Raw genomic sequence first — 22,909 nt, 5'->3', positions numbered from 1 at the left:
ATCAAAGACAGAGGAGGAACTAGAACCTGGTGATGCAGAGCCATGTCCTCTGGTCTATCAAATACATATCCTGTAGTTTCATCATCAGAAACTTTTATTAGCATAGTCAAGAGTAAAATATTTAAGGCATGGATTCCCTATGCATGTAATTTTATGTTATGCAACAATGTGATGTGTCTAGTTTCTGCTGTRAAATAAAAAAGTTTCTAATAATGTTTGCTATGATTTCTGCCTTCCAAAAGAGCACACGTTTTCTTTGAGGTAAGCAGGCACTTGTTGCTAGGCAGTTAACTTTTAAGGTACCTTAAATATTTTAATGGGTGTATGCCTGCTGTATCTAGGCACCAATATTTGTTTATGTTATCATTAGGTAACCCTTTCTGCTTTATATCCTTTGTTCACTGTAACTGTTCCTTCAGCATCCATAGTTAAATTCCAGCACTGGTACTTTTATTTCCACAGAGCAGAGGACTAAAGTAACTGCTGTTAAGAGTTAAAAATGTCTCTGATGTAAATTTATGCTGTGTCTGKATGTCTTGCACTGTTAGTATTTTTTCCTTGTACAATCTTCAAAAAAGATTAGCATCTTTAAAGGAGCTTGAATGAGATTGTTTAAAAGCTGATAGTAGTCCTGTGCACTTTAACATCTATGCCAGACACTTGTGTGTCACAAAGGTACAAAATTCTGAAGTTTTGGAGTAAATCATATGATTTCAGCATTTTGGGTGCAGAGGAGCACAATTTGAATCATTGACTCCAAATGCTGTTGTCACCACCCAGGCATGTTACAATCATGACCTGGTTTGGTTATAGGATTTCTTTGTCTAGATGCCTTCTAGACATCTAGAAGTTTTGACTGAGTTTTAGGATTAAGGTTTCAGGATCAAGATCACCTTTAACTGGAGGTGTRAGCTTCTTCATTTGATTATCTTTTTTTTTTGACCACTCTCTCTAAACTGTCCTTAGAGGAACCTGCATATCCACATCTGCTCCATCCCTCTTTCCTAAAGGGTGATGAAGCACAACAGAGAGAAGAGTTTCATAGTGGTTGGGAAGCCAACTGAGGAGAGCAGGGGCAAGAGAGAAGAGCTGATCGGCAATGGTGACCCTGGGGTCCAAGTGAGCACCAGCACTTACTGAGAAGCTTCCTTAGGGTCTGTTTTACCACTTCAGCAATCTTTTGAAAAGAAAAATCTACATCTTTTGTGGCAGCTGGGCGATACTGCCTTGGGTTTTACTTAGCTGAAGCTCAATTTTATTCAAATAAAATGGATAAAATCCCTAGGTTAAATTTTGTGTTTCTTATTAACAGATCTGCTCCTAGGTCTGCACTTGGGAAGATGGCAGAAGCTGCTGACTCTTCATATTCTCTCTCCTAGATCTATACAGGTTGCAGTAAATCTTCAGCATCTGCCTGTGGGAAATACACCAGAGGGATTGCTCGGACAGTGCTCATTTCTGCAAACAGGAGGAGCTGAACTTTTCTGATAGGGCTGCAAAGGATGGGAACTCAGAGTTCACCCGATGACTAAAAGCAATAAATCAGGGCTTCACATGAAAGGTAATCCATTTAGAAGGATTTGTAAGGAAAATCTATTAATTGCTAAATGCTACAGAGAGAGAGTAACCAGGCAAGTTCTGTGCTCTGTTGGTGTGAAATTCAATGTATTGATTTTCATTGTTTTAAAACTAATATACCACTCCCTCCATTTTAAAAAATGAATTTGATATTTGTGAAGGCAACTGAACAGCCTGYGAGACTTTTACCCTCGCTTTATCTACTGAATGGGTATAATAAATGTAGTGACTCCTCAAGCTTCATTTCATTCTCTTGCCTGCTCATCCTGCTCGTAGGTGGCTGTCACTTCTTGCTGGGAGAGGCTGTTGATTTCCATGACTGTTCAATCTGCAGCCTTTTTCCTGAGACTTCCAACTATACTATCAATTAGCAGAAGTTCTAACTGTGATTTTTGCGTGTTGTGGATCAACTTCAGAGGATGCTGCTGTACAATCATTGAATAGATGTCAGACATAAAGGACAAATGAAGAGGAACTCCATATCCCATTTTAATTCCAAACTGTGAAGCCCGTCCTTATAGAGCCATGCCTTCTGGCATTCCTTTCTGAAAAAAAAAATGTGCTTTTCTTTTCCTGAATTTAAACTTGATTTGAAGCTTCGACTTCCGTTTGAGCCTATTGCAGGCGCGTGTGATTGATAGTGAAGGCTAAACCTGCTCCTTCTTTCTGTGCAGAATCCCTCCTTCCAGAGACAGCAGAGGATGCTCGAGGGGCTGTAACTGAGCTAGTTAGTTGGTCTCCTCTCTGCTTCTCAAAGCTGGTTGCTTAAAATCCTGAAGCAGACAAGGAAAGTATTTGTCTAGAAAGWGGAACAGCTACTTTGTAGCTCGATTAAAAGTAACTTTTGCCTTGGATTCCATTCTTTGGCATGTGAATACATTTGTATCTAGTGTTAGAAAAGGGCAGACTAAACGTTCAGGTTCACAGAGTCATTCATAGGAATGTAGAGTGATACTAGGAACAGGATAATTAATGTGCTGCTTGTGCAGGTCCCCAAATCCAGATTACCTGTATAAAAGCAGAGTTCACTGCGCAGCGAGGCTAATGAGTCTCGGTGTCAACTATGGATCTTTAAGCAAATGACTTGCCTTGAGAAAAAAAACAATTTAGATTATTGTATGTGAATGTCCTGTACCTTTGTGAGATATTCCTACCCACATAAATAGAAGAAAGTGCTGGTAAGATCATTTCACTTATTGCTAAAATGATTGAGCCCAAATGTCATTAATGGCAGTATTATGTACATACCCAGAGAAATATTTGGATCGAGTGTTAGTATTTACCCTATTAAAACTCTAGTAAATGCTGTTATCAACAAGCAAGCCAGTTGTACCCTCCCGGGAGACAGGGGGAAGGCGGCAGCAAGTGTGAGTAGTCAAAACGTACAGGAAACAGGAGGCCTCACTGCCGGCATAGTTTAAATATAGAGAAGAGGCCACTACAGGCATTTAAAATACCACTAGCTGGGCAAGATAGYGCCACCAGAAACAGCTTGAGCTTTCGCTGTGATCCTGTGCACAGGCTTCTGCCAACTGCCTGCTACTTCTGCACGAGAGCCGGAGCGAGGGCCTTGCTGCCTTTTGCTGCCCTGGGAATTATTTCTTATGACTATCTTCGTGCTTGAAAACGGCTGCTGGAAAGGCAGCAATTGCATTTGAATGCCCGGTGTTGCCCAGCACAGCATGCTTGCTGTTTGTCGCATGCAGCTGTGCTCGAAATACAGCAGCATAGTGTGAGGTAACTTGCTGTGCCCGCTGGAAGCCGGTTTGCTTTCTGCCTGKATTGCAAAATCAAGTTTCCACAGCTGAGGGTCAAAATACAGGCCAGCGAGCAGCCTAGCACAGAAGTGTAAGGCACAAAGGCCCACATCGTAGCTACCATGGAAATATGTAACATATAATATACATATATGAATATAAAATAGGTTGCTTGCAAGGAAGCAAGCAGGCTTGCAGGGAGAGCGAGTGTGCACAAGCTCCCAGGGGATGGCACATGCTGGTCTTGCCTTCCCTGGGTTTCCCTCTCCCTGCCCGGGAGCAGAGCCACAGGCTGCACCCCAACCYGGGAGCAGAGCCACAAGCTGCATCCCAGGGCCAGGAGCAGAGCCACAGGCCACATCCCATCCCGGGAGCAGAGCTGCAGGCCGTATCCTGGATTCCTTCTGTGGTGGGGCGAGAGGTGCTGCCTCTGGAGCCACAGAGACTGACTCAGAGCAGCACTGGCAGCAGGGGCAGCGGCAGCAGCAGGGCTCGCACCCCCTCAGCCACAGGCACTTTTGTACTTTCCCCTATCAGGCTGCAATCGCAAAATCCTTCCGCATTTTGAGTGGCACCGAATTCTACCAGTTCCTGAAAGTATCACTGCTTTTAACAAGCTGCTCTGAAAGTGCCGCTAAGCAGAACATAGTTCTACCCCTAACTTTGCTCTTAAAAAAAAAAAGAAAAAAGAAAAAACACTGCTTTTTAATTAGATTTGACTCCACCTATCCCCACCAACATTACATAGTGTGATTAGCAGTAGGTGACATGTCTTAAAAAGGTAACACCTGCAAAGCGTATGTGTTTGGGGCTGCATTCCCACTTTCCACATTGCCACGTAACTTTCCCGGGAATTACTCCTGTCGGGCCACTCAAAGAAAATGAGCAGGCAGCCTCTACCTTYCACAGGCCTTGCTTGTGTTCAACTGCATTAACCATAGCTGCTTTTCCTCGATTTAAGTATTTTTGTCACGATGTCAGCGACGTGAGCACTGTGCTGCAACCTGATGCCGTGTGGAGGTGCTGGCAGGTTATGGGACTCGCTGCTTTTACACAGTCCCCTATCCCTGTCAAAATGAAACTAAAAGGAGCACTAGTGTCCCCCACAGCTAGGCAGGCAGCTGGCAGCCCCTTTGCTAGTTTAAGGCACTTACTGTATTGCCATCTACGTACTGGATGTTTCTGTTAAAAAAGCAGCAGCTCAAGGTTATCACTCGTAGGATGTGTCTGTTAACCAGCATTTCAAATGGGTTTAATAGATTTAATTAACTTGATGTTTTTGACTGAATCTTCTGGTGTAACTCAATAGCTAATCAATGGCCTTGAGCTTCCATATTAGATAAAGGTCTTCCTCACATACCATACACCTGAGCTACCAGGTTATAAAGACTTGCTCCTTCTACGGGTGAAATGGAAGGCARTTCTGGAGCCTGGTTCTGACTCCCTCCTCATCTGCTCTCACTCCACCCCGGTTTGACTCTGTAGCTCTCATTTACCTGGATGTAGCTGAAGACTTTTACGCCCCTTCTCTACCCACCCCCTGTTGCTGATTGCAACTACAAAGTGGGTTTCTTTTTAGAAAAAGATGCAACTGTTCACAAAACAAGAGGAAAGCCTTTAAATCCCATGAGGTCTATGAATACAAGTACGTCCGGCTGGAAATTCAGTAGTTGTAGTTAATAAAAAAATGGTGACTTTGTAGCACAAGAAGGGCCTAAGGTAAATTTCTRGAAATCAAAGAGCAATAGATATGAATTTCTTGATCTGATTAAAGAAAAAAAGAATAACAATGACTGTACAAGGGGAGAGAATGGGAAAMAAAGAAACGCTCAGCCAAATTCTTCCGGCAGTCCACACATAGGAAATGAAACTGAAAAAAGGCAAGTGAGTGGAAAAGATACATTTTGATCTAGATAAGAAAGCAGCTGTCAGACTTCGACTACAATGATGCACTATCAGAAATTTCTATTTTTAGAAGAGTGTATTTGAAACTCACCACTGCCCTTACAATTCCAGCTTACAAAATCACAAGACTAAATTAGGCTTCTATATTGTTTTATTTCCCTCTTAAAATATAGCATTGAAGTCCTGCACACATATAAATATCCCCACAGTTTCTTACACACTTTCTACCCATCATTACTTAAAGTGCCCAACTGTGAACATTAAAAATAAAACATTACCATTAGAGTGGCTACACTTAGAAGGACTGGTGTTCTGACGAGGCAGGGCATTGATTTTACAAAAATCACCTGCAGAAGAATACACCCTAATACAACACTCGTCAACAGTAACCCTGAAATTGTTCTTTTTAATTTTCTTTTCAGCTGGCCTAGAAGTCATTAAAATACAGAGTTTGCTGTTGAAACATTTTTACATAGTGTAAGAATAAAAGATAAATGCATTACTTTCTTTCTAACTCCCTCCTTCCCCCACAAAGTGTTTACTGTGTCCCAAGCTGCTATGTTGATTAAAAACCAGTTGAAAAGAGCTCTGGAAATGCATGCAACTTAAAATTCACTTTAACACACTTTAAGTTATAAAGTCTGACAACTTTTAACTTCAGCATGTGGCTACGGTTCAGTAGGATTGTTAGGTGTGTTTGTCGTGGTGGCAAGGTTGGTAAACACTTCTTCCTTAGTTTCAGGTTGATGCCTTTCCATTTTGGTTTCCTCTTTAGCATCTTTATTACTTGGATCTTCCTTGCTCTTGATTACCAAGGGCTCGATCTCCATGATCTCCTGTGCTGGCTTAGGCTCTGGCAAGGCTGRCTGAAGTCCATCAACTTGAACAGGTTCTGGGACATCTTCTGCTTTCTGTTCAAGTCTTTCCAAAATGGTCTGGACCTTCCTTACACCATCTCTCCTGGCCTGGCGCACATCTGCACGACCCTCGGGGTCCACAGAGTCTAGGGCTAGCAACTCTTTGGTCAAATATTCTTCGATCATCAAATATTTTTTATCATTTTTCTTGCCTTCAAATGAGTCGACTGCCTGCTCAAGCATTTGTACCTTCTCCAGAATTGCTTCCACTTTCAAAACGCCAGGATGCTTTGGAGGTTCTGCCGTTTCCATCGTCTTCACTGCTGCAGGTTCCTCAGGAGCAGGCCTTTCCGGGGGGGGCACCACCTTAGCCGGGCAGGGAACCTTCTTCTCCACTTTCTCTGCCGGGGCTGGAGGCTTCTGGGGTGGTGGCTTAGAATCTGGTTCCTGGTGAGTGACCTGAACTGGGATATATGCTGAAGGCAGCTCAGGATCGGGTGGTGGGGCTGCTTTCATTTCTGCTTTCCTCTCAGGTGGTGGGGATGGTCTTGGTGGGGATGGTCTTGGTGGCTCTTGAGGTGGGACTTGTTGCTGAGAAACCTGGTGAGAAAGACAGGTTTGTATTGAGATAAAGATATTAAAAACAAAAACAAAAAACAAGAAAAAATCATTTCATTTTAAAACAGCCAAGCAAGCAAACAAAAAAAACAAATCTACACAGCTAAAGAAAAGGAAAGTCTTAGTCCAAGATATTCAGAAGTGCCTCCTAACCACAGATACCCACTCTGAAACCTCCTGGACAAAAATCTTGATTTTTGGCAGTTATCAGTACCTATTGTTCTGAAATTCAGGCCCTTCCATCTGTCTCATTTTGGCAGACCCAAAAAGGCACAAGATGCTCTTTAAAATCTAGGCCTTGACTGGCACTGAAGCATGGAAGCATCACACACCTCACAGGTAGGCCAGGCCCYTGCACCCTTAGCTCCTAACACTGCCTCTGGCTCCAGTGACTCAGTGAGGACAAGGAAAAATAGTGAATGGGGAAAAACAATGAACAGGAAAGAAAGCAGAAGAAATAAAAAGAAGAGAGTTTCCCCTTTCCCTTCTTTCCATTATGACCTCCAACGTTGCCCACCCAGCCCTCAACCACGGCAGGTCTGAGGAAGCCACAAAGCTCCTGCTCTTCTCACCAGACTGCCCACGTGGGGAGGTCAAGCCTATAGAAGGGCCCTGCTCTGCACTGCTCTCAGTTAGGAGGGATTTTAGTGCCTCCTCTTGTGTGTTGGTGCTGAACTTTATAATTTACTTAACATCGTTCTTCTCTAGTTTTAGAGCTGCAGTTTTAGAGCACTGCAAATGATTCCTGTAAATTGCTGAATCTTACTATCCTAACACACACACAAAAAACTTAGAAGTCCAAACAGTTTTTTAAAAAGTTGGGATTACTAATACCAACTGACTCTCAAAAATATTTAGCTTCAAACCACAAAAGTTCTGCCCAYGTTCACAGAGGTCAGGTCTACACACAATTATGTATAATGCTACCAACTCCGATATAGTATTTCTTGAGGAGTTAATAGTATTTTGCTGAGTTTCAATCTCCTTTGAGGTTATGCTTATCCCATTCCCATGATACTATTTTTTTTGCTAGTGCTGTTTTTATTTTGGAGTGTTTGCATTATGTCTATCTCGAGCACTGTAACTTTTAGAAATAATCCTTGAGCCTACTATAGAAATAATAGCCAATCATCCAATCAGAAATCTATTAAGATTAAAATGAATAGGGTTTTGAGGTCTTAATGGAGAGCTGGAGTTCACCAGACCTGTCATTTTATTCCTCTCGCATCTCCATCCACTCACATTTTGGGAAAGGTAGGTGATGACCTCTTACAGGCGTAGACACTTAAGTTAAATTCCTACATTCATATTTATGCCATTTAAACAAACTCATCCACACCGACAGCCTGTTATGGCCTTGTCCAGGTAAACACTGAATAAAATTAGATTAGGGATCTGAAATTTTCATCCATAAAAATAAATGTGCATTAAAATGTAGGGTATTCTGAGGTCTTGATTGACCTGGTCTAACACAAGCATTTTCAAATATATTAACCTAATTCTGCTTCTCTCTGTTTCAATGCAAAATCTAGGTTTATTTTTTAAATAYACACTTTCTGCCTCCACACACTCACAAATGCCAATAAAATTAGCTTTTTGTGTTGAAGAATTATTGACTTGAAAGATATTTAACTACAGTCTTCATAAAAAAGTTTAACTTGAAAAAAATTCAAATGTAATGGCAACTAGATAGTTTCCACCTTTAAAAATAAAACTGTATCCAAGGGCACAGGGTATTATTTCCAAATGGTAGGTTTACAACCCACATTTCTTAAGAAACTACTTTTATTTAAAATTTGAATAACGTCCTAGTCCTTCCTTTCTGTTATAGGATCTATTTATTTCCAGCTAATATATTTCCAGAATAGTTTAAGTTTGCAGTTTTAATCTCAGTCTTTGTTCTTTTTTGTTCTGGGTACAGAATATATTTACCATGCACTTTGGGCAAGCTGAACGTGGACAAAATAAGTGACTGTCATTTTCTAACACTACCTGACTGCTACTAAATCCCTGAATTAAGAACACTAAGATTGTTAAATCTCATGTCCAATATTGGACGCTGGAGGTTGGTGCTTAGTGGTAGAAACAGGGAAGATGAAAGCAGAGTGATACTTACTGTGAAGTTTATGAGTTCAGTGTACAGATGAATAAATGTTTGATCAAAGAAACACAAGTGTTAACATAAACACCTACTGGTGTAATGCAAGCCCTACTAGTCTTGGTTGTGAGAAAAGTCATTTGGGAAGAAAACTTCACTATTCTGAACAAACTAAAAAGTGCTGTTCCAGGGTATTTATCTGTGAACAACAGTGTGCTTCATAGGAAGAAAAAGGGTTAAGACTAGATTTTGCTGATCCTCTTTCATCACAACTGAAATTACTTTCTGCATCTGATGCTATTCTAAATGAGACATTTATAAGGAGAATTTAAATGAATGCTGCAAATCTGAGACCTGGTTTTCTTCTCACAAACATACTGCAACATCAGTAACCTCAGTCTAATTACACCAATTTAAGCTCTGATTTCTGCACGTTCAAAGCGATTCGTTTAATGTAGCTCCATGACCTAAAGACTCCCAAAGCCTGATAAGTGGAAAGGTAACTTGCTGCTRATCTGTTATCTCAACAACAAAAGCTGTCACCAGTTCCTGGACATACTGAGCAAAGCGTCTGGCACGTATTTACCTCGGGGACACTACGTACCTGGGGTCTGTCTACAACTGTGTGCACTCTCACAGGAGCTGGGGGCGGTATCTGAGCGGTAACTCTGGCGGGGGAGCTCTCCCGGCTCGAGGAACCTTTCTGGGACAATCKGAAGGGAGACTGGGCTCGGGCCGTCTCCCTGTCGTCTGGCTGGATTTTGTGAAACACTGGCTGGTGCGCKTGGTATTCGCTCTGCTGGGCAGGGTAGTGCGTCTTCTGTGCCTGGTGATAGACTTGAGCTGGCTGCCTTTGGATATTTTCATGGATCACAGGAATTGGGATATAACCACGAGGAAGCTGATGGCTTCCCGTGTTGGATCTGCCAGATGAGTGAGGGGAAACCGTTGGTGAATCAGAAGCTCCTGGAGACTGAGGCTGCCGTGAAAACAAAATCCATGATTAATTTTAACCCTCACAGTACTTTGTGTTTCCAAAGAGAAAAGACAAAGACAGTCACGGAAACTGGAGCTGCGTTTCTGGCATGCAAAGGATCTACTTCCTTGTTGTTTTTCTTTGCCAAGCGCCTCGTTAGACAAACCACAGAACTACTAAGAGACCATCATTATAACAAGTGGAAACCTGAGCTACAGCATTCCCATCCCTCAAACAAGCAGGGAGGGGAGGCTCAGTCAGAGTGTTTTCTGCCTTTACAAGGCTGCTCCTGTCTAAACCTGTTAAATTTGAGACAAACTGAAATTAAGCAAACAAATTATATGCTAGAGACAAAAAAAGACTCCCCTGACAGAACCTGACAGAGGCACACAAAGTTGAGTCTTCYGATCTTGATCACACTGACAGATTTTGTTTTGTTCTAAACAGGGAATTCTGTAGCAGGTGATGACAACATACACATGGTCAATGTCCTTTTCCCCCTTCTAAAGATTTTCCTGTCTCTTAGCTTCACTGGCAACAGAAATGAGAGCTGTCATAGTCTAGACCTGTCTTAGCATAGACCTAGCACTGGAATCACTGCTAAATAAATATCCCATATGTTTTCTTTTATGGAATAGGGAAGGACAATTTAGTAGTTCACATCCCTGTCCCTTTTTCCTGTCATGCCATCACCAAYTTTGTTGGAACTGCAACAGCTGACAGACCATTCCTAGAGCTGATTTAATTCACTAACTAAGGAAAAAACAACAAAAAAAAGTTTTTGGACAGGTTTGCTAACTGCCTCAGTGGGAAGCCAAGCAAGACCAGGRCTGGCACAGGGAAAAGGGCAGGACAGCACAGGCAGAAGCAGGARAGGGCAGGTAAGGCAGAAGGGGATGCGAAACGAGACCTCCCTCCAGGCCCTGGTGACCTGTTGTTAATTCACTTCAGCTGTCTAGGAAGCAGCAACCTAAAATGAATTAACAAGTAAACGTTGTTTGTGTCACTGTGCCCATCACCGCCACCGTGGTGACCTTGTCTGTGGCACAGCCACTGGGTCTTGGTCAYTGAATGGCCACACCACGTGCCTAGATTTGTAGGGGCGAGTTCTGAGGAGCCATCCCAAAGCACTGCAGGGACGCAGCACTGCGGGCTGGGACGGCGGTGACCACCACTGACAGCATCTGAGTTCATCCACTCGGATTCGAAACAGGATTGCGGGCAAAACCCACTGCTGCTGGACTGCAAACAGCCACATCTGTGCCACGTGCTCTAGGTGACCCTGCGTGTGCAGGGGGTTGAACTAGATGGTCTCTAAAGGTCCCTTCCAACCTTAAGGATTCTATGATTCTATGACTACAGACCTGTTGACAGGTTTTTTAGTTTATTGAGGCTGAATTTTGCTTTGAGTTTTACTCAAGGTTGAGGTGAGGTTAGTATTTTACTTTATCTTAAAAGGATACAGTTTCTGCTAATTCTTTAGAGAGAACAAACAARCCAAAATTGTATCTTCTGACACAAAAAGCAAGTAAGGCAAGCAAATTATTTTTTTTTAAAGTTCATAGTTTGCAACTATTTAAACATATCAGTGAAAAACAAAATCATTTTACAACTCATTTTTAAAGCTGTATATTTGTAAATTTATATACTTAAAATGGAGTATTAAACTGGAAAACAGAATTGCAACAGGACAGACTTCTAAAATGGCTCAGCTTATTAGCTCAGTAGCCAGGTTTATTTTTGCCTCATTCACTTTTTTTTTTTTTTCACTTACAGCACCCAACGAGAGGCCAAGGGACTTGCCTGCATACTCAGCTTGCAGAGCAACCGGCATAAATCACAAGCAATCCTCATCTACTGTAAGACAACCTGCATGACTCAGAGGCTCTCTGTCCTCAGAATCAATCTCCATGCAGTCATTCCTGCATAATCACTTCAAAATAAGAACTTAGGGAAAAAAAAAAAAAAAAAAAACGCTAAATACTTATGCTGAAATGACAGTGCACTTTTGCATTTGAATACTCGGGAAGAATCTGGAAAATGCAATCCCGGTAAGTTCGGGTGTCCGAAGGCTAAGCCGCCCTTGTGACATTCAGGTCCCGGGCGCTGCAGAGGCTAATGCAAACACAGCGCAGCCGCGGCGACGGTTACCTCGGGGCCGGGYGCCGCGGGAGCCGCGGCTGCCGCAGCTGCCGGTGTCTGTCCACACTGTTTATCGGCCTCGGCGGGTCCCCGCGCGGGCGACTCGGCGCGGCCGTAGGGCCCCCGCGGAGGCGGCGGCTGCTGCCGCCCGCCGGCGCCCTCGTGGATGACGGGGATGGGGATGTAGCCGGCGCGCAACTTCGGGTAGCCCATGGTGGCTGGCGGCTGCTTCGCGCCCTCTCGGGACGGGCCGTTGGCCGAGGACGGGCCCTCCTGGAAGGTAAAAACAGCACACGTGCAGCTCGTGAGGACAAGCGGTTTCCTTTTATTTATACGCCCACCTCCCCTCCCCTTCTCGTAACTCCAGCTTTAACATAATCACAGCAATCACAGCAGAGTTTCTCATTTAACATACAGTACTTGCACATACGGTATACCTACCTCAGATGGAAACACTCAAACTTAAACAAGCGGCTGTGAGACCAGAGACATTTCCTGGGCACATCTCAGAACCCAACTTGTGCAATAAATAAGATTTTCCCATTTTTCCCAGTCTTTCCCAACTCCATTATTCTTCCCCCTAGCTCTCTAAGACTTACTGACACTGGATACTGCAAAATATATTTGCTTTCAGCTAAGAGAGGATTCATTTCAGTAAATRCCAAGGCAGAAGAGAAGGGCAGACAACATAGCGTAATAAAGAGGAAAATGCTCAAAAAACAAATAAATCCTCGTGCGCCTGAGCTGGCTGCCTGGACAATGTCAAAGCTCTGGCACCRTGGAAGTGGTTCGGGCTGAGATCTCTCCCAAGGCCTCTACTAAGTTCTTCCTGCAACGGTTGTTCTATTTCGGGGCCCCGCTAGGGCCAAGTTCCAGATGTATCTCTAGGTCAGATCGTATAACAAGCACCTCTGTCATTCAGAGGGTAATGTCATTATTCAGTAAGAGGAGAATTTAATAAGGGGACATATGGTGCAAGTGTTAAAAACCCTATTTTTAAAGGGGTGTTTAAACTACGAAAACATTTCATTTATGTAGCCTCTGTACACAGAATATACTCATTCATTAAGGGAAGAATTAACTCTTTCAGCAATCAGATTTTAAGATTTTAACTCTTCCTCCTAGATGGCAGTTATGTCTCTAAAAAGCAATCTCTGAGAAATCCTGTAGCTGTGAAACTACTGAGAATAGTTTCCATTATTAAGTTAGCTTTTTTAATAAATAAATAAATAAATAAAAGTACGTAAAGGAAAAGTACATAAAGGAAGAAGTTTAAAGCCAGAGGCCCTGACATTGTACTTTTTAGTAAATTTACTAATTTAAAAAAAAAAAAAAAAAAGCCTCCCCAGTCAGAGGAAAAATCCTGAAAAAGGCACAGAGGAGAAACGGGCCCAGAAAGTTCTCACAGGAAAGTAATTTGCAGTTGGCTTCTTGAGGACCATCTCCTGCCAAGTTCTGTGCTGGGAGCCACCACCACCACATGAGTCACTCTAACTCACCCTACCGGGAAGCTGCCCTCATCTGCTGAGCACAGGTGACCCAGGGACTGCAGGACCCAACAACTGCAGGACGTGGCAATTCAGCCTCTCGGAGGGGCACGAAGCTGTGCCAATCTTTGCCAGAAAATAAACRCGAGGCCACGAGCTGTGGCCACGAGCCGCACAAAGCCCCCGCGCAGAGCGGGGCYGCGGGCACCTCCTCGTGAGGAAACGTGAGGCACCATGAGGAAACCACGAGGAAACGTGAGGCACCTCAGGGCTCGCACTGACGCAGCATGTTCATACCCCTCTCCATGCTCCTAGACTCCCATCTCCTGCCACCATGGAAAGGGGATTCGCTCCCTTGGAGCATCGTCGGGCTCCCTGGAGGAAGGTTCATGGCCAGGAAGCRCTTGGGTGTGGAGCGGGCCAGGATCTCGCCACAGAGCTCCCAACAAGGGAGTCTCCAGGCCCCGCTCAGCCCACTCGTGCTCCATTCCACCTATTTGACCAGAGGTTTCCTCAGCCACAATCACAATTCCAGAGACTTTAGGCTGCTCTTGTTTTGAACCATCTTCGCAATCTGGAAGATCTGCCCCTGCAACCAATACCCTCACTGGAACTACAAAGCAAGTAGAACTACAAAACCCAAGAAAAGTCATTGCTGGATTGCTTTCTGCAACGGAGTTTATATCCAAAGTGACTTTTTTGGCAAATTTCACACAGAATTCCTTTTGCTTTTCTTGTCTCCCAACAGTGCTGCTATTCTGAAGCTGTCCTCAGCGAAAAGCAAAGGCAAGCGCCCTTCTCCAGGAACTCCAACACAGGCAGATCACAGGGGTCGGAAAGGCGCTCATCACAACTGTTCCTTCCAATCTATGTTATTCTTTTCAATATTTAATTAATATTAATTAATTCCATCAACAGGTGCTTATGTTAACCCATTAGTATCATCCTCAACTTTCCTCCTCTTCTCCTCCTCTCTGTTGTTCCCTTTCTTCCCACATTTCCAAAGATCCATGAAAATGCCGAGTCTGCCTTTGGAAAGGCCCCACACTGAGGACAGGCGCAGGAACYTCCTGCCTTTGCTGCTTCAGGCTGCTCCGAGTGTTTGGGACTCCGCTTTAATGCAGATCCTGCCATGCAGATACTCTGTCATCCCCGTAGCTTCCAGCCCGTCCTCCGCTGCCAGCCGGGATGAGCAGGTCCGGGGAGACTGGCATTGAGGGATAGTGTGACAGGGCAGGAGGAACAGCATCCAGCTCTAGAAAATTCCTATCCCTATACAAGGGATCCTTGGATTCCCTTTGAACACTTTGGTTCTCAAATTTCACAGCACAGCTAGCGAGGAGACCAAGCATTTCTTTTTTCAGCTTTTATGTGCCCTATAAGAAATGCATTTATTTGCTTATTACATCAGAAAGTATTTGTCTGAAAAAAAGTTCTGAGTCTGCRCATATGAAAATTAATAACTGAATTCAATGACTCAGTCCATTCTCCTTCCTAGTTTAAATATGGAAAGCAGGAACCAAACTCCTATTACTGTTTAAGAAAGCAAAGCAAATTTCTCCTCCTCTCACCCAAGGCCAAGAAATGTTTCAAAAGTAAAATTGAAAATATGTATAACAGATAGARCATTATTGAAGTTTCCCTTAAGAACTGACAACTAATGCTGTAGGAATCCAAGTTGTGACCAAATGCTCAGCTTACATTTAAGTGACAGACTCCCCAAAAGGAAGGAGCACAAAACCTCAGGAAACTCCCTCGGAAGTCCAGAGACGTTGATGACAGTCGGGGCCAACACTTCGGATGGCTCTGAGCACCACGGGCGCCCCGGCTGCAAGCCCCGTTTCAGGGAGCCCCGCTGGGAARAAGGCGGGAGACGCGGTGGTCACACACGGAGGCCGCCGCGGCGCTGGGGACGTCGCGGCCATCGCACCTCCGGGGACAGGGACGCGCGTTTCTGTTGTCAGGTCATCGCCACGATAAATAAAGGTGCAGCCGGCACGCGTTGTGCAACTGGAAAAAACACTTCATCCCCCCGCATCCTACACTTGGCTTCCCATGCAAAGGGCAYGGTCAGAACGACGCTGCAATCTTTAAACTTGCTCATGAGTTTTAAGTGAGCCCTGGAGCGAGTTTAAGTGAGACAAGGAGACAGGAAAAACAAAATGTTGCAATAAAGCTGCCTGGGCAGCAGTCCTGGCCTGACTGCTCCTGCAGTACCCCAGCACTGTTCATGTAATATTTCAGACTGAAAGTAAAAACCCTGCCCTTTCAGACACTGCTCACACTAATTCCAGTTGAAGTCTTTCAGATGGCTGTCCTGATGCACTGAAATCGGTGAAAATATTTTGAATGCAAACTAGGTTACTAGAAACTTGCTTCCAGCTTGGAATCTTCCTTTTTAAATTCCTTGCATRCTACTCTTTTCCTTCCTCCTGTACTAAAATTATCTACAGAAAAGGAAGTTAACGAGCAAGCTACAACACACACTACACTTTTCTGATATAGTTGTGGGCACTACACCAATTCACTTCTCTAAAACAYACATGGAATATACACACCTAGCACTTCTGGAGCTCCTGTACAGCAACAGAAAGATATAAATGCACACTGGTGTCTTGTWGGGGCCCCCTCGCATCAGTGTCTTATAAACGTTAGCTAACAAATTTAAATTTTTAAGATTGTTAGAACACAAATTTTGCTTTTAACTACTTTAGCAATAGAGAAAATAAGTCCCTCTATGTGCAAACAAAAGTTCTATTGTCTCAAGCATGGTCATGAACTTCAGAATTGCTGTGGTAAAGAGTCAGGCAAATAAAAGCACCCAGGTTGTTCAAAGAACTGAGAAAACTGCAACAGAAAACACAACGTATGTCGAAAGCAAACCTCCCAGAACTGTGAGCCCTGTTCAGTATTTTTACAAAGAAGTAGTGCAATTTCGTTCTTTCACAAGAAAGCACAACAATGTAACTGAAATGAGTGGCTGATATGGCAACTAAATAGTGCTTGTACTCAATGTATATTTTTAATCACAAATGACCCAAAAAGACAGTGTTATCTCATATTCAAATCTAAGAATACTGTATCAAATCTGTTTTTAAAAAATGTCAAGAACAGACAGAACTGTCCATATGAAAACTGGATTCCACAACCTCTTGTATTTCACCTTGAGACAAGCCACTATTTTCTTCTGTCAAAAGACGAGCACTATTTTCTGCTCTAAGTCAAAAGCTTTACACTGCCTTTGCTGCTGATAGAAATCAGCACATCCAAGTAACTTGATTAGAATATTTAATAGGTTTCTCAACAGTGCCGTGTGTTTGTACATATTAATACTACAGAGCAGCCATGGTGTGCGTTTCATAACTGCTTCTCAGAGAACTAACCTGAGTGGACAAGGCCGAGGCCGCTTGCTGCAAGTGCTGACCCGCGACCTGCCTTACCACGTCGCAGCCACCGAGGGTTTTCACATTCTCATTCTTTTACTCACGACTGGTGCCCGAGCGCGTAGACTGAGCACAGAGGTATTTGAGCAAGATATCATTAGCCAATGACTGCAGGAAGCCATGAATAAGTTTAGTCTCATGAGCTGCCTCCATAGAACTTCATGTCAGCCACATCATGTAGCCTATTTATACACCAAGCTGCTTCTGATGCCTGCTTTTCTGAATGCAGTTTTATTTCATAACTTACCTAGGTGAAGCAGGCTTTTGTTCTCTCTTGTAATTATACTGTTGTCTTACACAAGTATTTCATCAGTGCATGCTCTAAGTGGCAGAGSCCAATGATGTCATCAGAAATAAATAAACGCTATTAAAAATTGCAGGAGAAATTTAATCCGAGCTGCTAGGCTGTGCAGAGCTCGCGAGCCTTCCCGGAGCCATCCCGGTGGCTATCGCCGGGACTCATCTTGCCTCAGGAACCATAAGGGTTCCCTTAATGAGCATCACTTTGGTGCATCCAAAGCTAAAATGTCTTGGCCCAGACATGAAGACACTTGTCCTCTATGCCCATGAGTTGGAGCCATGAGTCGCTGCTGCAGAACAAACCATACAGGCCAAAATCAACATGTTCTGAGGAGGCAGAGGCTTCTACAAAGACAGGAGATATCTCAGAGTGTCAGTATCAACACCCAGCCCGGGGGGTTTAATGCCCTGGCTTGAAGAGAAGCCCTCGAGAGGGGTAACAGCAATCTCCTTGCCAAGACTCACACGAGTGACACACCTGATGGGATTTCTGCTCGCTGCCTGCTTGCCTAACAAGTACATGACCGRCCTCCTGCTTTCCTTCTATTACCTTTGAGCCAGAAACCTAAAACACTGAAAAAGAGGACAGCTTCAAGGAGCAGCAAAGCAGGGCCCATAAAAAGGAGAAGAGAGTTAACAACCAGAGAGTCAGTTATAAATTTGACAGGCTATGGTTAAAATTTCACTTTACACATTGCAGTTTATTTCATCTGCTACACTGCACTTCATTTATCAATTTTGAGATTTTGTCCTTGGCCTTAAACCCATATTTCTGTGCTACTTGGTCTGCTTGGTGATGTTAGACAACTCCCTTCACCACCCTGTCTATAACTAAGTAATATAATTTTAAGAAACTTTGTGTTCACAAACCTTTTCTTCTATTTTATATTCACATGCAACTTGGTATGAAGAAAGGACACGGCTGCCTCAGGAAAAGGAGGAGACAAAACTTGCCTAACGAATGATATGGACTCTATTCCGCAAARCCTTCTGGATTGTTGTCCGTCTTACCACAGTTTAGGTGGGAACAATTCTATTTTCACCATGTGGTTATAGAAAAGTCATGCCCGGGTATAGGTTACAGGTGTTAAAACATGATTGCTGGCCAAGGGTGTTTGCACAGAATTTGTTCCTTGTTTGGCTAAAAGGTGTGCTGCACTGTAAGTTATTAAGAGTTATGCAAACAAAACCCTTCTGGCCTTTCCTCCTGCAYCATTGCCAGACACTGCTGCACTACTTCTAACACAGTTTCTTGGTGTTCTCTTTCATGTTTTAAATTTTTCCACCTTGTTCCAGTTGGTGCCTCCATAAATTAACCCCCTGTTTACCACATTCTACCGAGAGTGGCTTTAAGTGACTGCACAAAGGGGCTTCATGGCACCTGCAGGAAACCTGTGCCCCCTCCCAAACCCCCTGCTAATCACACTGCAATTTCTACATATTACAGAGCACACTTAACTCCACTGTGCATTTTATTAAGGAATGGGTGATCTATAAACCCAATTGTGGCAGCATGCACACCAGCAAAAGAATGTAAAACAAGGCAAGTAAAACAGGTCTAAAATATCAGCTCTTCTCACCTTTCCTTCCATTGATGAGAAGCACTGCAAAAGATGCAGAATTACAGGGTTTTTTTCCTTTCTTCAAACTTCTGCAGCCATTGCTGGAACCAATAAATCTATCACTTGCAGTTCCAGCTGCCTACAACCCCAAACATGAGACCCTTGTGAGCTATTGATGATCACAGTATTAGCTCAGTGAACACCAGCAAAGTCAGCTCCTTTGGGCTTGTTTTCGTTGCAGCATTTCCCACTCCATTTACTGCACACGGAAGCAGCATATCCAAGAGGCATCAGTGAATATTTATACAAGCCTTGTTTCTGTTTTCTTCTTTAAATATAATCTATTTTTAATAATCGTTTTGGGAAATATCCACTAAATGATTTAACATTGTAAGGCAACCCTGAAGGAAGCTGGGCTCCGATGGCATAAGCGAAGACAGAAAACAGCAGCAARTAAGCTTGCAGAGATCAGTCATTCCAAGGAAGCAGCTAGAGGAAGAACACTTTGCTAGCATATGTATATATATTCACCATGATATTGATCATACCCTTTTTGAATGACTTACTATTAACTAATTAAYCCCTTCAAGGAAAATCATTGGTCTGCCGAGATGCTTTTGTTAATAATTGCTTTTCAGACATTTGAAAAGTCTGACTTTTTTTCTCATTGGAATCTAGTAGGAGATTTTCTATGTTTTCTTGATCAGCCCTCCCTAATCCAGCAATCATTTCATSTAAGTAACTGGTCTAAACATGCACACATCCTTTGCATGGGTGGAAAAAAGGCCRGATTAAGTAAGAAACAGAGGGATGTTTGAATCAAAGACTGGCAGCTACACAGCAAAATGGAAACTCAAGGGCTGGTTCCACTGCTTTAAAGTGGCTCTGTCATAAACTGAAATTTTTGAGAGTTGCACCAGGTTGAGAACTCCCTCTCCTTTAATCTGGTTATAAGTCTGCTATTGTTAAATGCAGCAAACACCCTAATATTTGTGCCAAACGGAGCGAGCGACAAGGCCAGGATCAACAACCTGGGATGGGACTTGCTTATTACTACTCTCAGCTAGGTTACTCATTTAGCTATAAAAAAATCTTTATATGTGTGCTCCACACACTGCCCACTTAAAATGTAATAGCTCACTTGATCACTTAAGTCTCTTAAAGAGAATGAATATTCAGAGAGAGCATATGGACTGAGAGCATACTGTAATGGTTAAAGAACACCATAAAAACAATCAACAAAAATACTAGTTGACTGCCTAATTTCAGGAGTTTATCAAGAGAATAAAGTATCGGAAAAGTGAGTACCGATGTTGTCTTTGTACAACCATCCTAGCAAAAGATGCATGAGGTCTGACACAGTATAACAGTTCTAATTCTCAGATCACTCCTAAAAGCTTTTAAGCTTTCAGTTCTGGTTTAGGCTTAAGAGAGCTTTCAGTTCTGGTTTAGGCTTTAGGTTTAAGATAGACATTAAGAAGAGTGTAGTACCTAGCCTCTCTCTGCCTGTATATGAAAGAATCTTGTATTTAACAATCGAAGATTTCAGAAGCTGTCCCTAATTTGAGCAGATTCTCTAGGCTCTGACAAACCTGAACGGAGATTTTGCTCTGAGCAACATCAGACTGGAGCTCCCCAAAATCAACAGCTTTCCAGTTTCATCTCTGGGATCCATTCTCTCCCAATGAACAATCCCCAGACACACACACTTCTGCTTCTAGCGCATATCATCATGTTTGGAAAAGAATATATTCCAATAACCCAAGCCCTACAAAAACAGGGGCAACCTTTTCTACTTGCAATAACCCTTGCAACTTGGCAGGAGAAAAGGCATTTTTCATTACCACAGATTTCATAGCAGATAGGGCTGAAAGCTGTTTTGTTTCAGGCACCTACTCAAAAGAATAGAGATCCATTAGAGCACTTCAAATTCCCATTCTCACACAATTATCAAAAGCAGCTTAACTGGGATTTTTCTCTTACATGGGCTAGCATCAAGCAGTATTTCCATAACAGAAGCCTTTGAGTAAATATCACAGATTTCTTTTCACCTGTGTTTTATAGTTGTAAGAAACATATTGCTATTTTTATTGCCATAGCAGCCAGTGTAACAGGTGCCTCCTTATACTAAGCAGGCAGTGTCTCCAAAAAGAAGCTAAAACGCTTTTCCTATGTCATTCTAAATACCCACGTTATTGAATTACATTTCTAAGGCTTCTCTACAATATTACCAGAATGATACACTTATATGTAAGTTAACTAGCACCTAAAAAGAAAAAAAAAAACACTAAAAAAAATACAGGACAACAGGGAATACGATCTTGTAACTGTGACTGCACTAAGTTTCCCTGGGTTCAGCAACTGTATGTCAGAAAAACACGTCCCGTTCATTTCTTCTAAACGCTGCTCTCACACTGAGACTTCAGCTGAGATCTGCTCTCACCAAACAGGCCATTAGCATTCACTTGCTATTTAGGAAAAAAAAAAATGCTTTAAAGTCTTGAAATAATCTCTATTTAGTGCTCCGAGTCTCGTAATTTATACGGGGCCGCAAGAAAGGGCTGTAAAAGTTGCGCTGAAGATACATTTGGGAACACAGCAGGTATCTTCAAAAGGACGCCTCGTTACACACGGTTCAGCTCAGCTAGCTACACGTTTTCCGAGCAGGCTGCTGCCCGCAGTGCCGCCCCGCGAGCCCGGGGGCGCTCAGCGCTGCCCCGAGCGCCCCCGGCCCCGGTCCCCGGTCCCGCGGCCCGGAGCCCTCCCGGGGCCGCGCCGGGCGCCGGGCCAGGCGCGCGGCTCCGCTCGCCCCGGCCCCGGCCCCGGCCCCGGCCCCAGCCCGGGTGACATTCGGGGCGTTCGCAACGCGGGGTCCCGCTGGGCGCCGGCGCCGCCCGTTCCGCGGAGCCGGGCCCGCCGGGGCAGGCGCGGTGTCACCCGCCAGCAAACCCAAGAAAATCCCGCAGGAATGACTTTTTCCACTGACTGGCAACTTCTGGTTCGGCTCAAGTTTCCAGTACTTTCTGTCTAGTCATTACATTCTTTGTTTAAAAAAATAAAATCTCTAATATTGCTCAAATTGCTGCCTTCCAAGGGGAGCCGGCTTGACAGAGGGGCTGACGAGGCCCCGTCCGAGCTCCCTCCCGGCCGCTCTCCCCTCAGCTGCTCCTTTCCATGGACATATTTGGACTGAGATGCAGCTTTTCTCTGGGCATGCTTAAAAACCAAACCAGACGGCAGAATTAACGAGATAGTTTGCGACCAGAAAAGAAACCCCGGCAACTTAAAAGCGCGGATCGGCTTTCTTTTCCTTTTGCTGTTTAAGTTATTGCTAAGCGGCACACATCGCGCTTATTCGCGCCTGCAAAATAAGCAAATAAATAAATAAATAAAACCCAAGCGCGCGTCCCGCCGCCCGGGCGGACCCGGCCAACTTTAAATAAACATGCCGGGCCCGAGGGATCGGGTGATTTCATGCCCCAGGCAGGGCCCGCAGTGCGTCAGGGACAAAAGGCGGCTCCTGCCTCACCGCATTGCCACGCGCCGCCCGCCCGCRCGCGCTGCTGTGTCACGGCCTTGCCCTTCACGCCAAGGGCTCCCGCTGCTACCTTGGGCGGCTCCCGCAGGCGCGGGTCGCTCCAGGTGGTCGTGCGGCTGTTGTGGTCGACGAAGAAGGGCCAGCCCGTGTGCGGGTCGATCTTGATCTCCCAGCCCGGCGGCAGCGGCTCGGCGCTGCCCTCCATGTGCGCGAGCGGCGGGTGCGCGGCCGCGCTCATGCTGCGCGCTGCCCAGGGCGGCCCCGGCGCCGCCGCGCGCCCTTTATGAAGCGGGGCGGGCGCGAGGGAGGAGACGCGGGGCTGGAAGTGTCTGGAAATGGGCGCTCCCCGCGCGGGGGAGGCCGCAGGGGAGGAGCGGGGACGCGGCGCCGGCTGGAAACTTCTGGGAGCGTCGAGCGGCCCCCGCAGGGCCCCGCGGGCCCGGGGAGCGCGGCCGGCGGCTGCCCCGGGACCCCCCGGGATCCCCGGGTTCGTCCCCCGGCCGCGCGGCTCCGGGCAGCCCCTGGTGCCGGCTCCGGGCTCTGCGCAGCGCCAGGCAGCCGACACCTCTGCCTTTATGCTTTATTTGCTTGTTCCTTCATTGCGGGAATGCAAATGCATCTTGCAGCTCCGGGGGCAGCGCTCAATGC

At 44.6% G+C, this 22,909-nt stretch overlaps 1 protein-coding gene across 1 annotated transcript; it reads right to left on the bottom strand.

The window, feature by feature from the left end:
- Window positions 1-5,411: 5,411 nt before the first annotated feature.
- BAG3 (BCL2 associated athanogene 3) lies at window positions 5,412-22,499 on the bottom strand. Its single transcript, XM_026050764.1, has 4 exons — window positions 22,332-22,499; window positions 11,941-12,204; window positions 9,418-9,792; window positions 5,412-6,697 (listed from the first exon to the last, which is right to left on the bottom strand). The coding sequence occupies exons 1-4, from the start codon at window positions 22,497-22,499 to the stop codon at window positions 5,909-5,911; spliced, it is 1,596 nt and encodes a 531-aa protein (XP_025906549.1). The 3' UTR covers window positions 5,412-5,908.
- Between the last annotated feature and the right edge of the window lie 410 nt (window positions 22,500-22,909).

This window comes from Nothoprocta perdicaria, unplaced genomic scaffold (genome assembly GCF_003342845.1).
Source record: "Nothoprocta perdicaria isolate Ctin4 unplaced genomic scaffold, notPer1 scaffold_7, whole genome shotgun sequence".
In the NCBI taxonomy this organism is placed as follows: Eukaryota; Metazoa; Chordata; class Aves; order Tinamiformes; family Tinamidae; genus Nothoprocta; species Nothoprocta perdicaria.
This window is presented reverse-complemented; position numbering and strand designations above follow the sequence as displayed.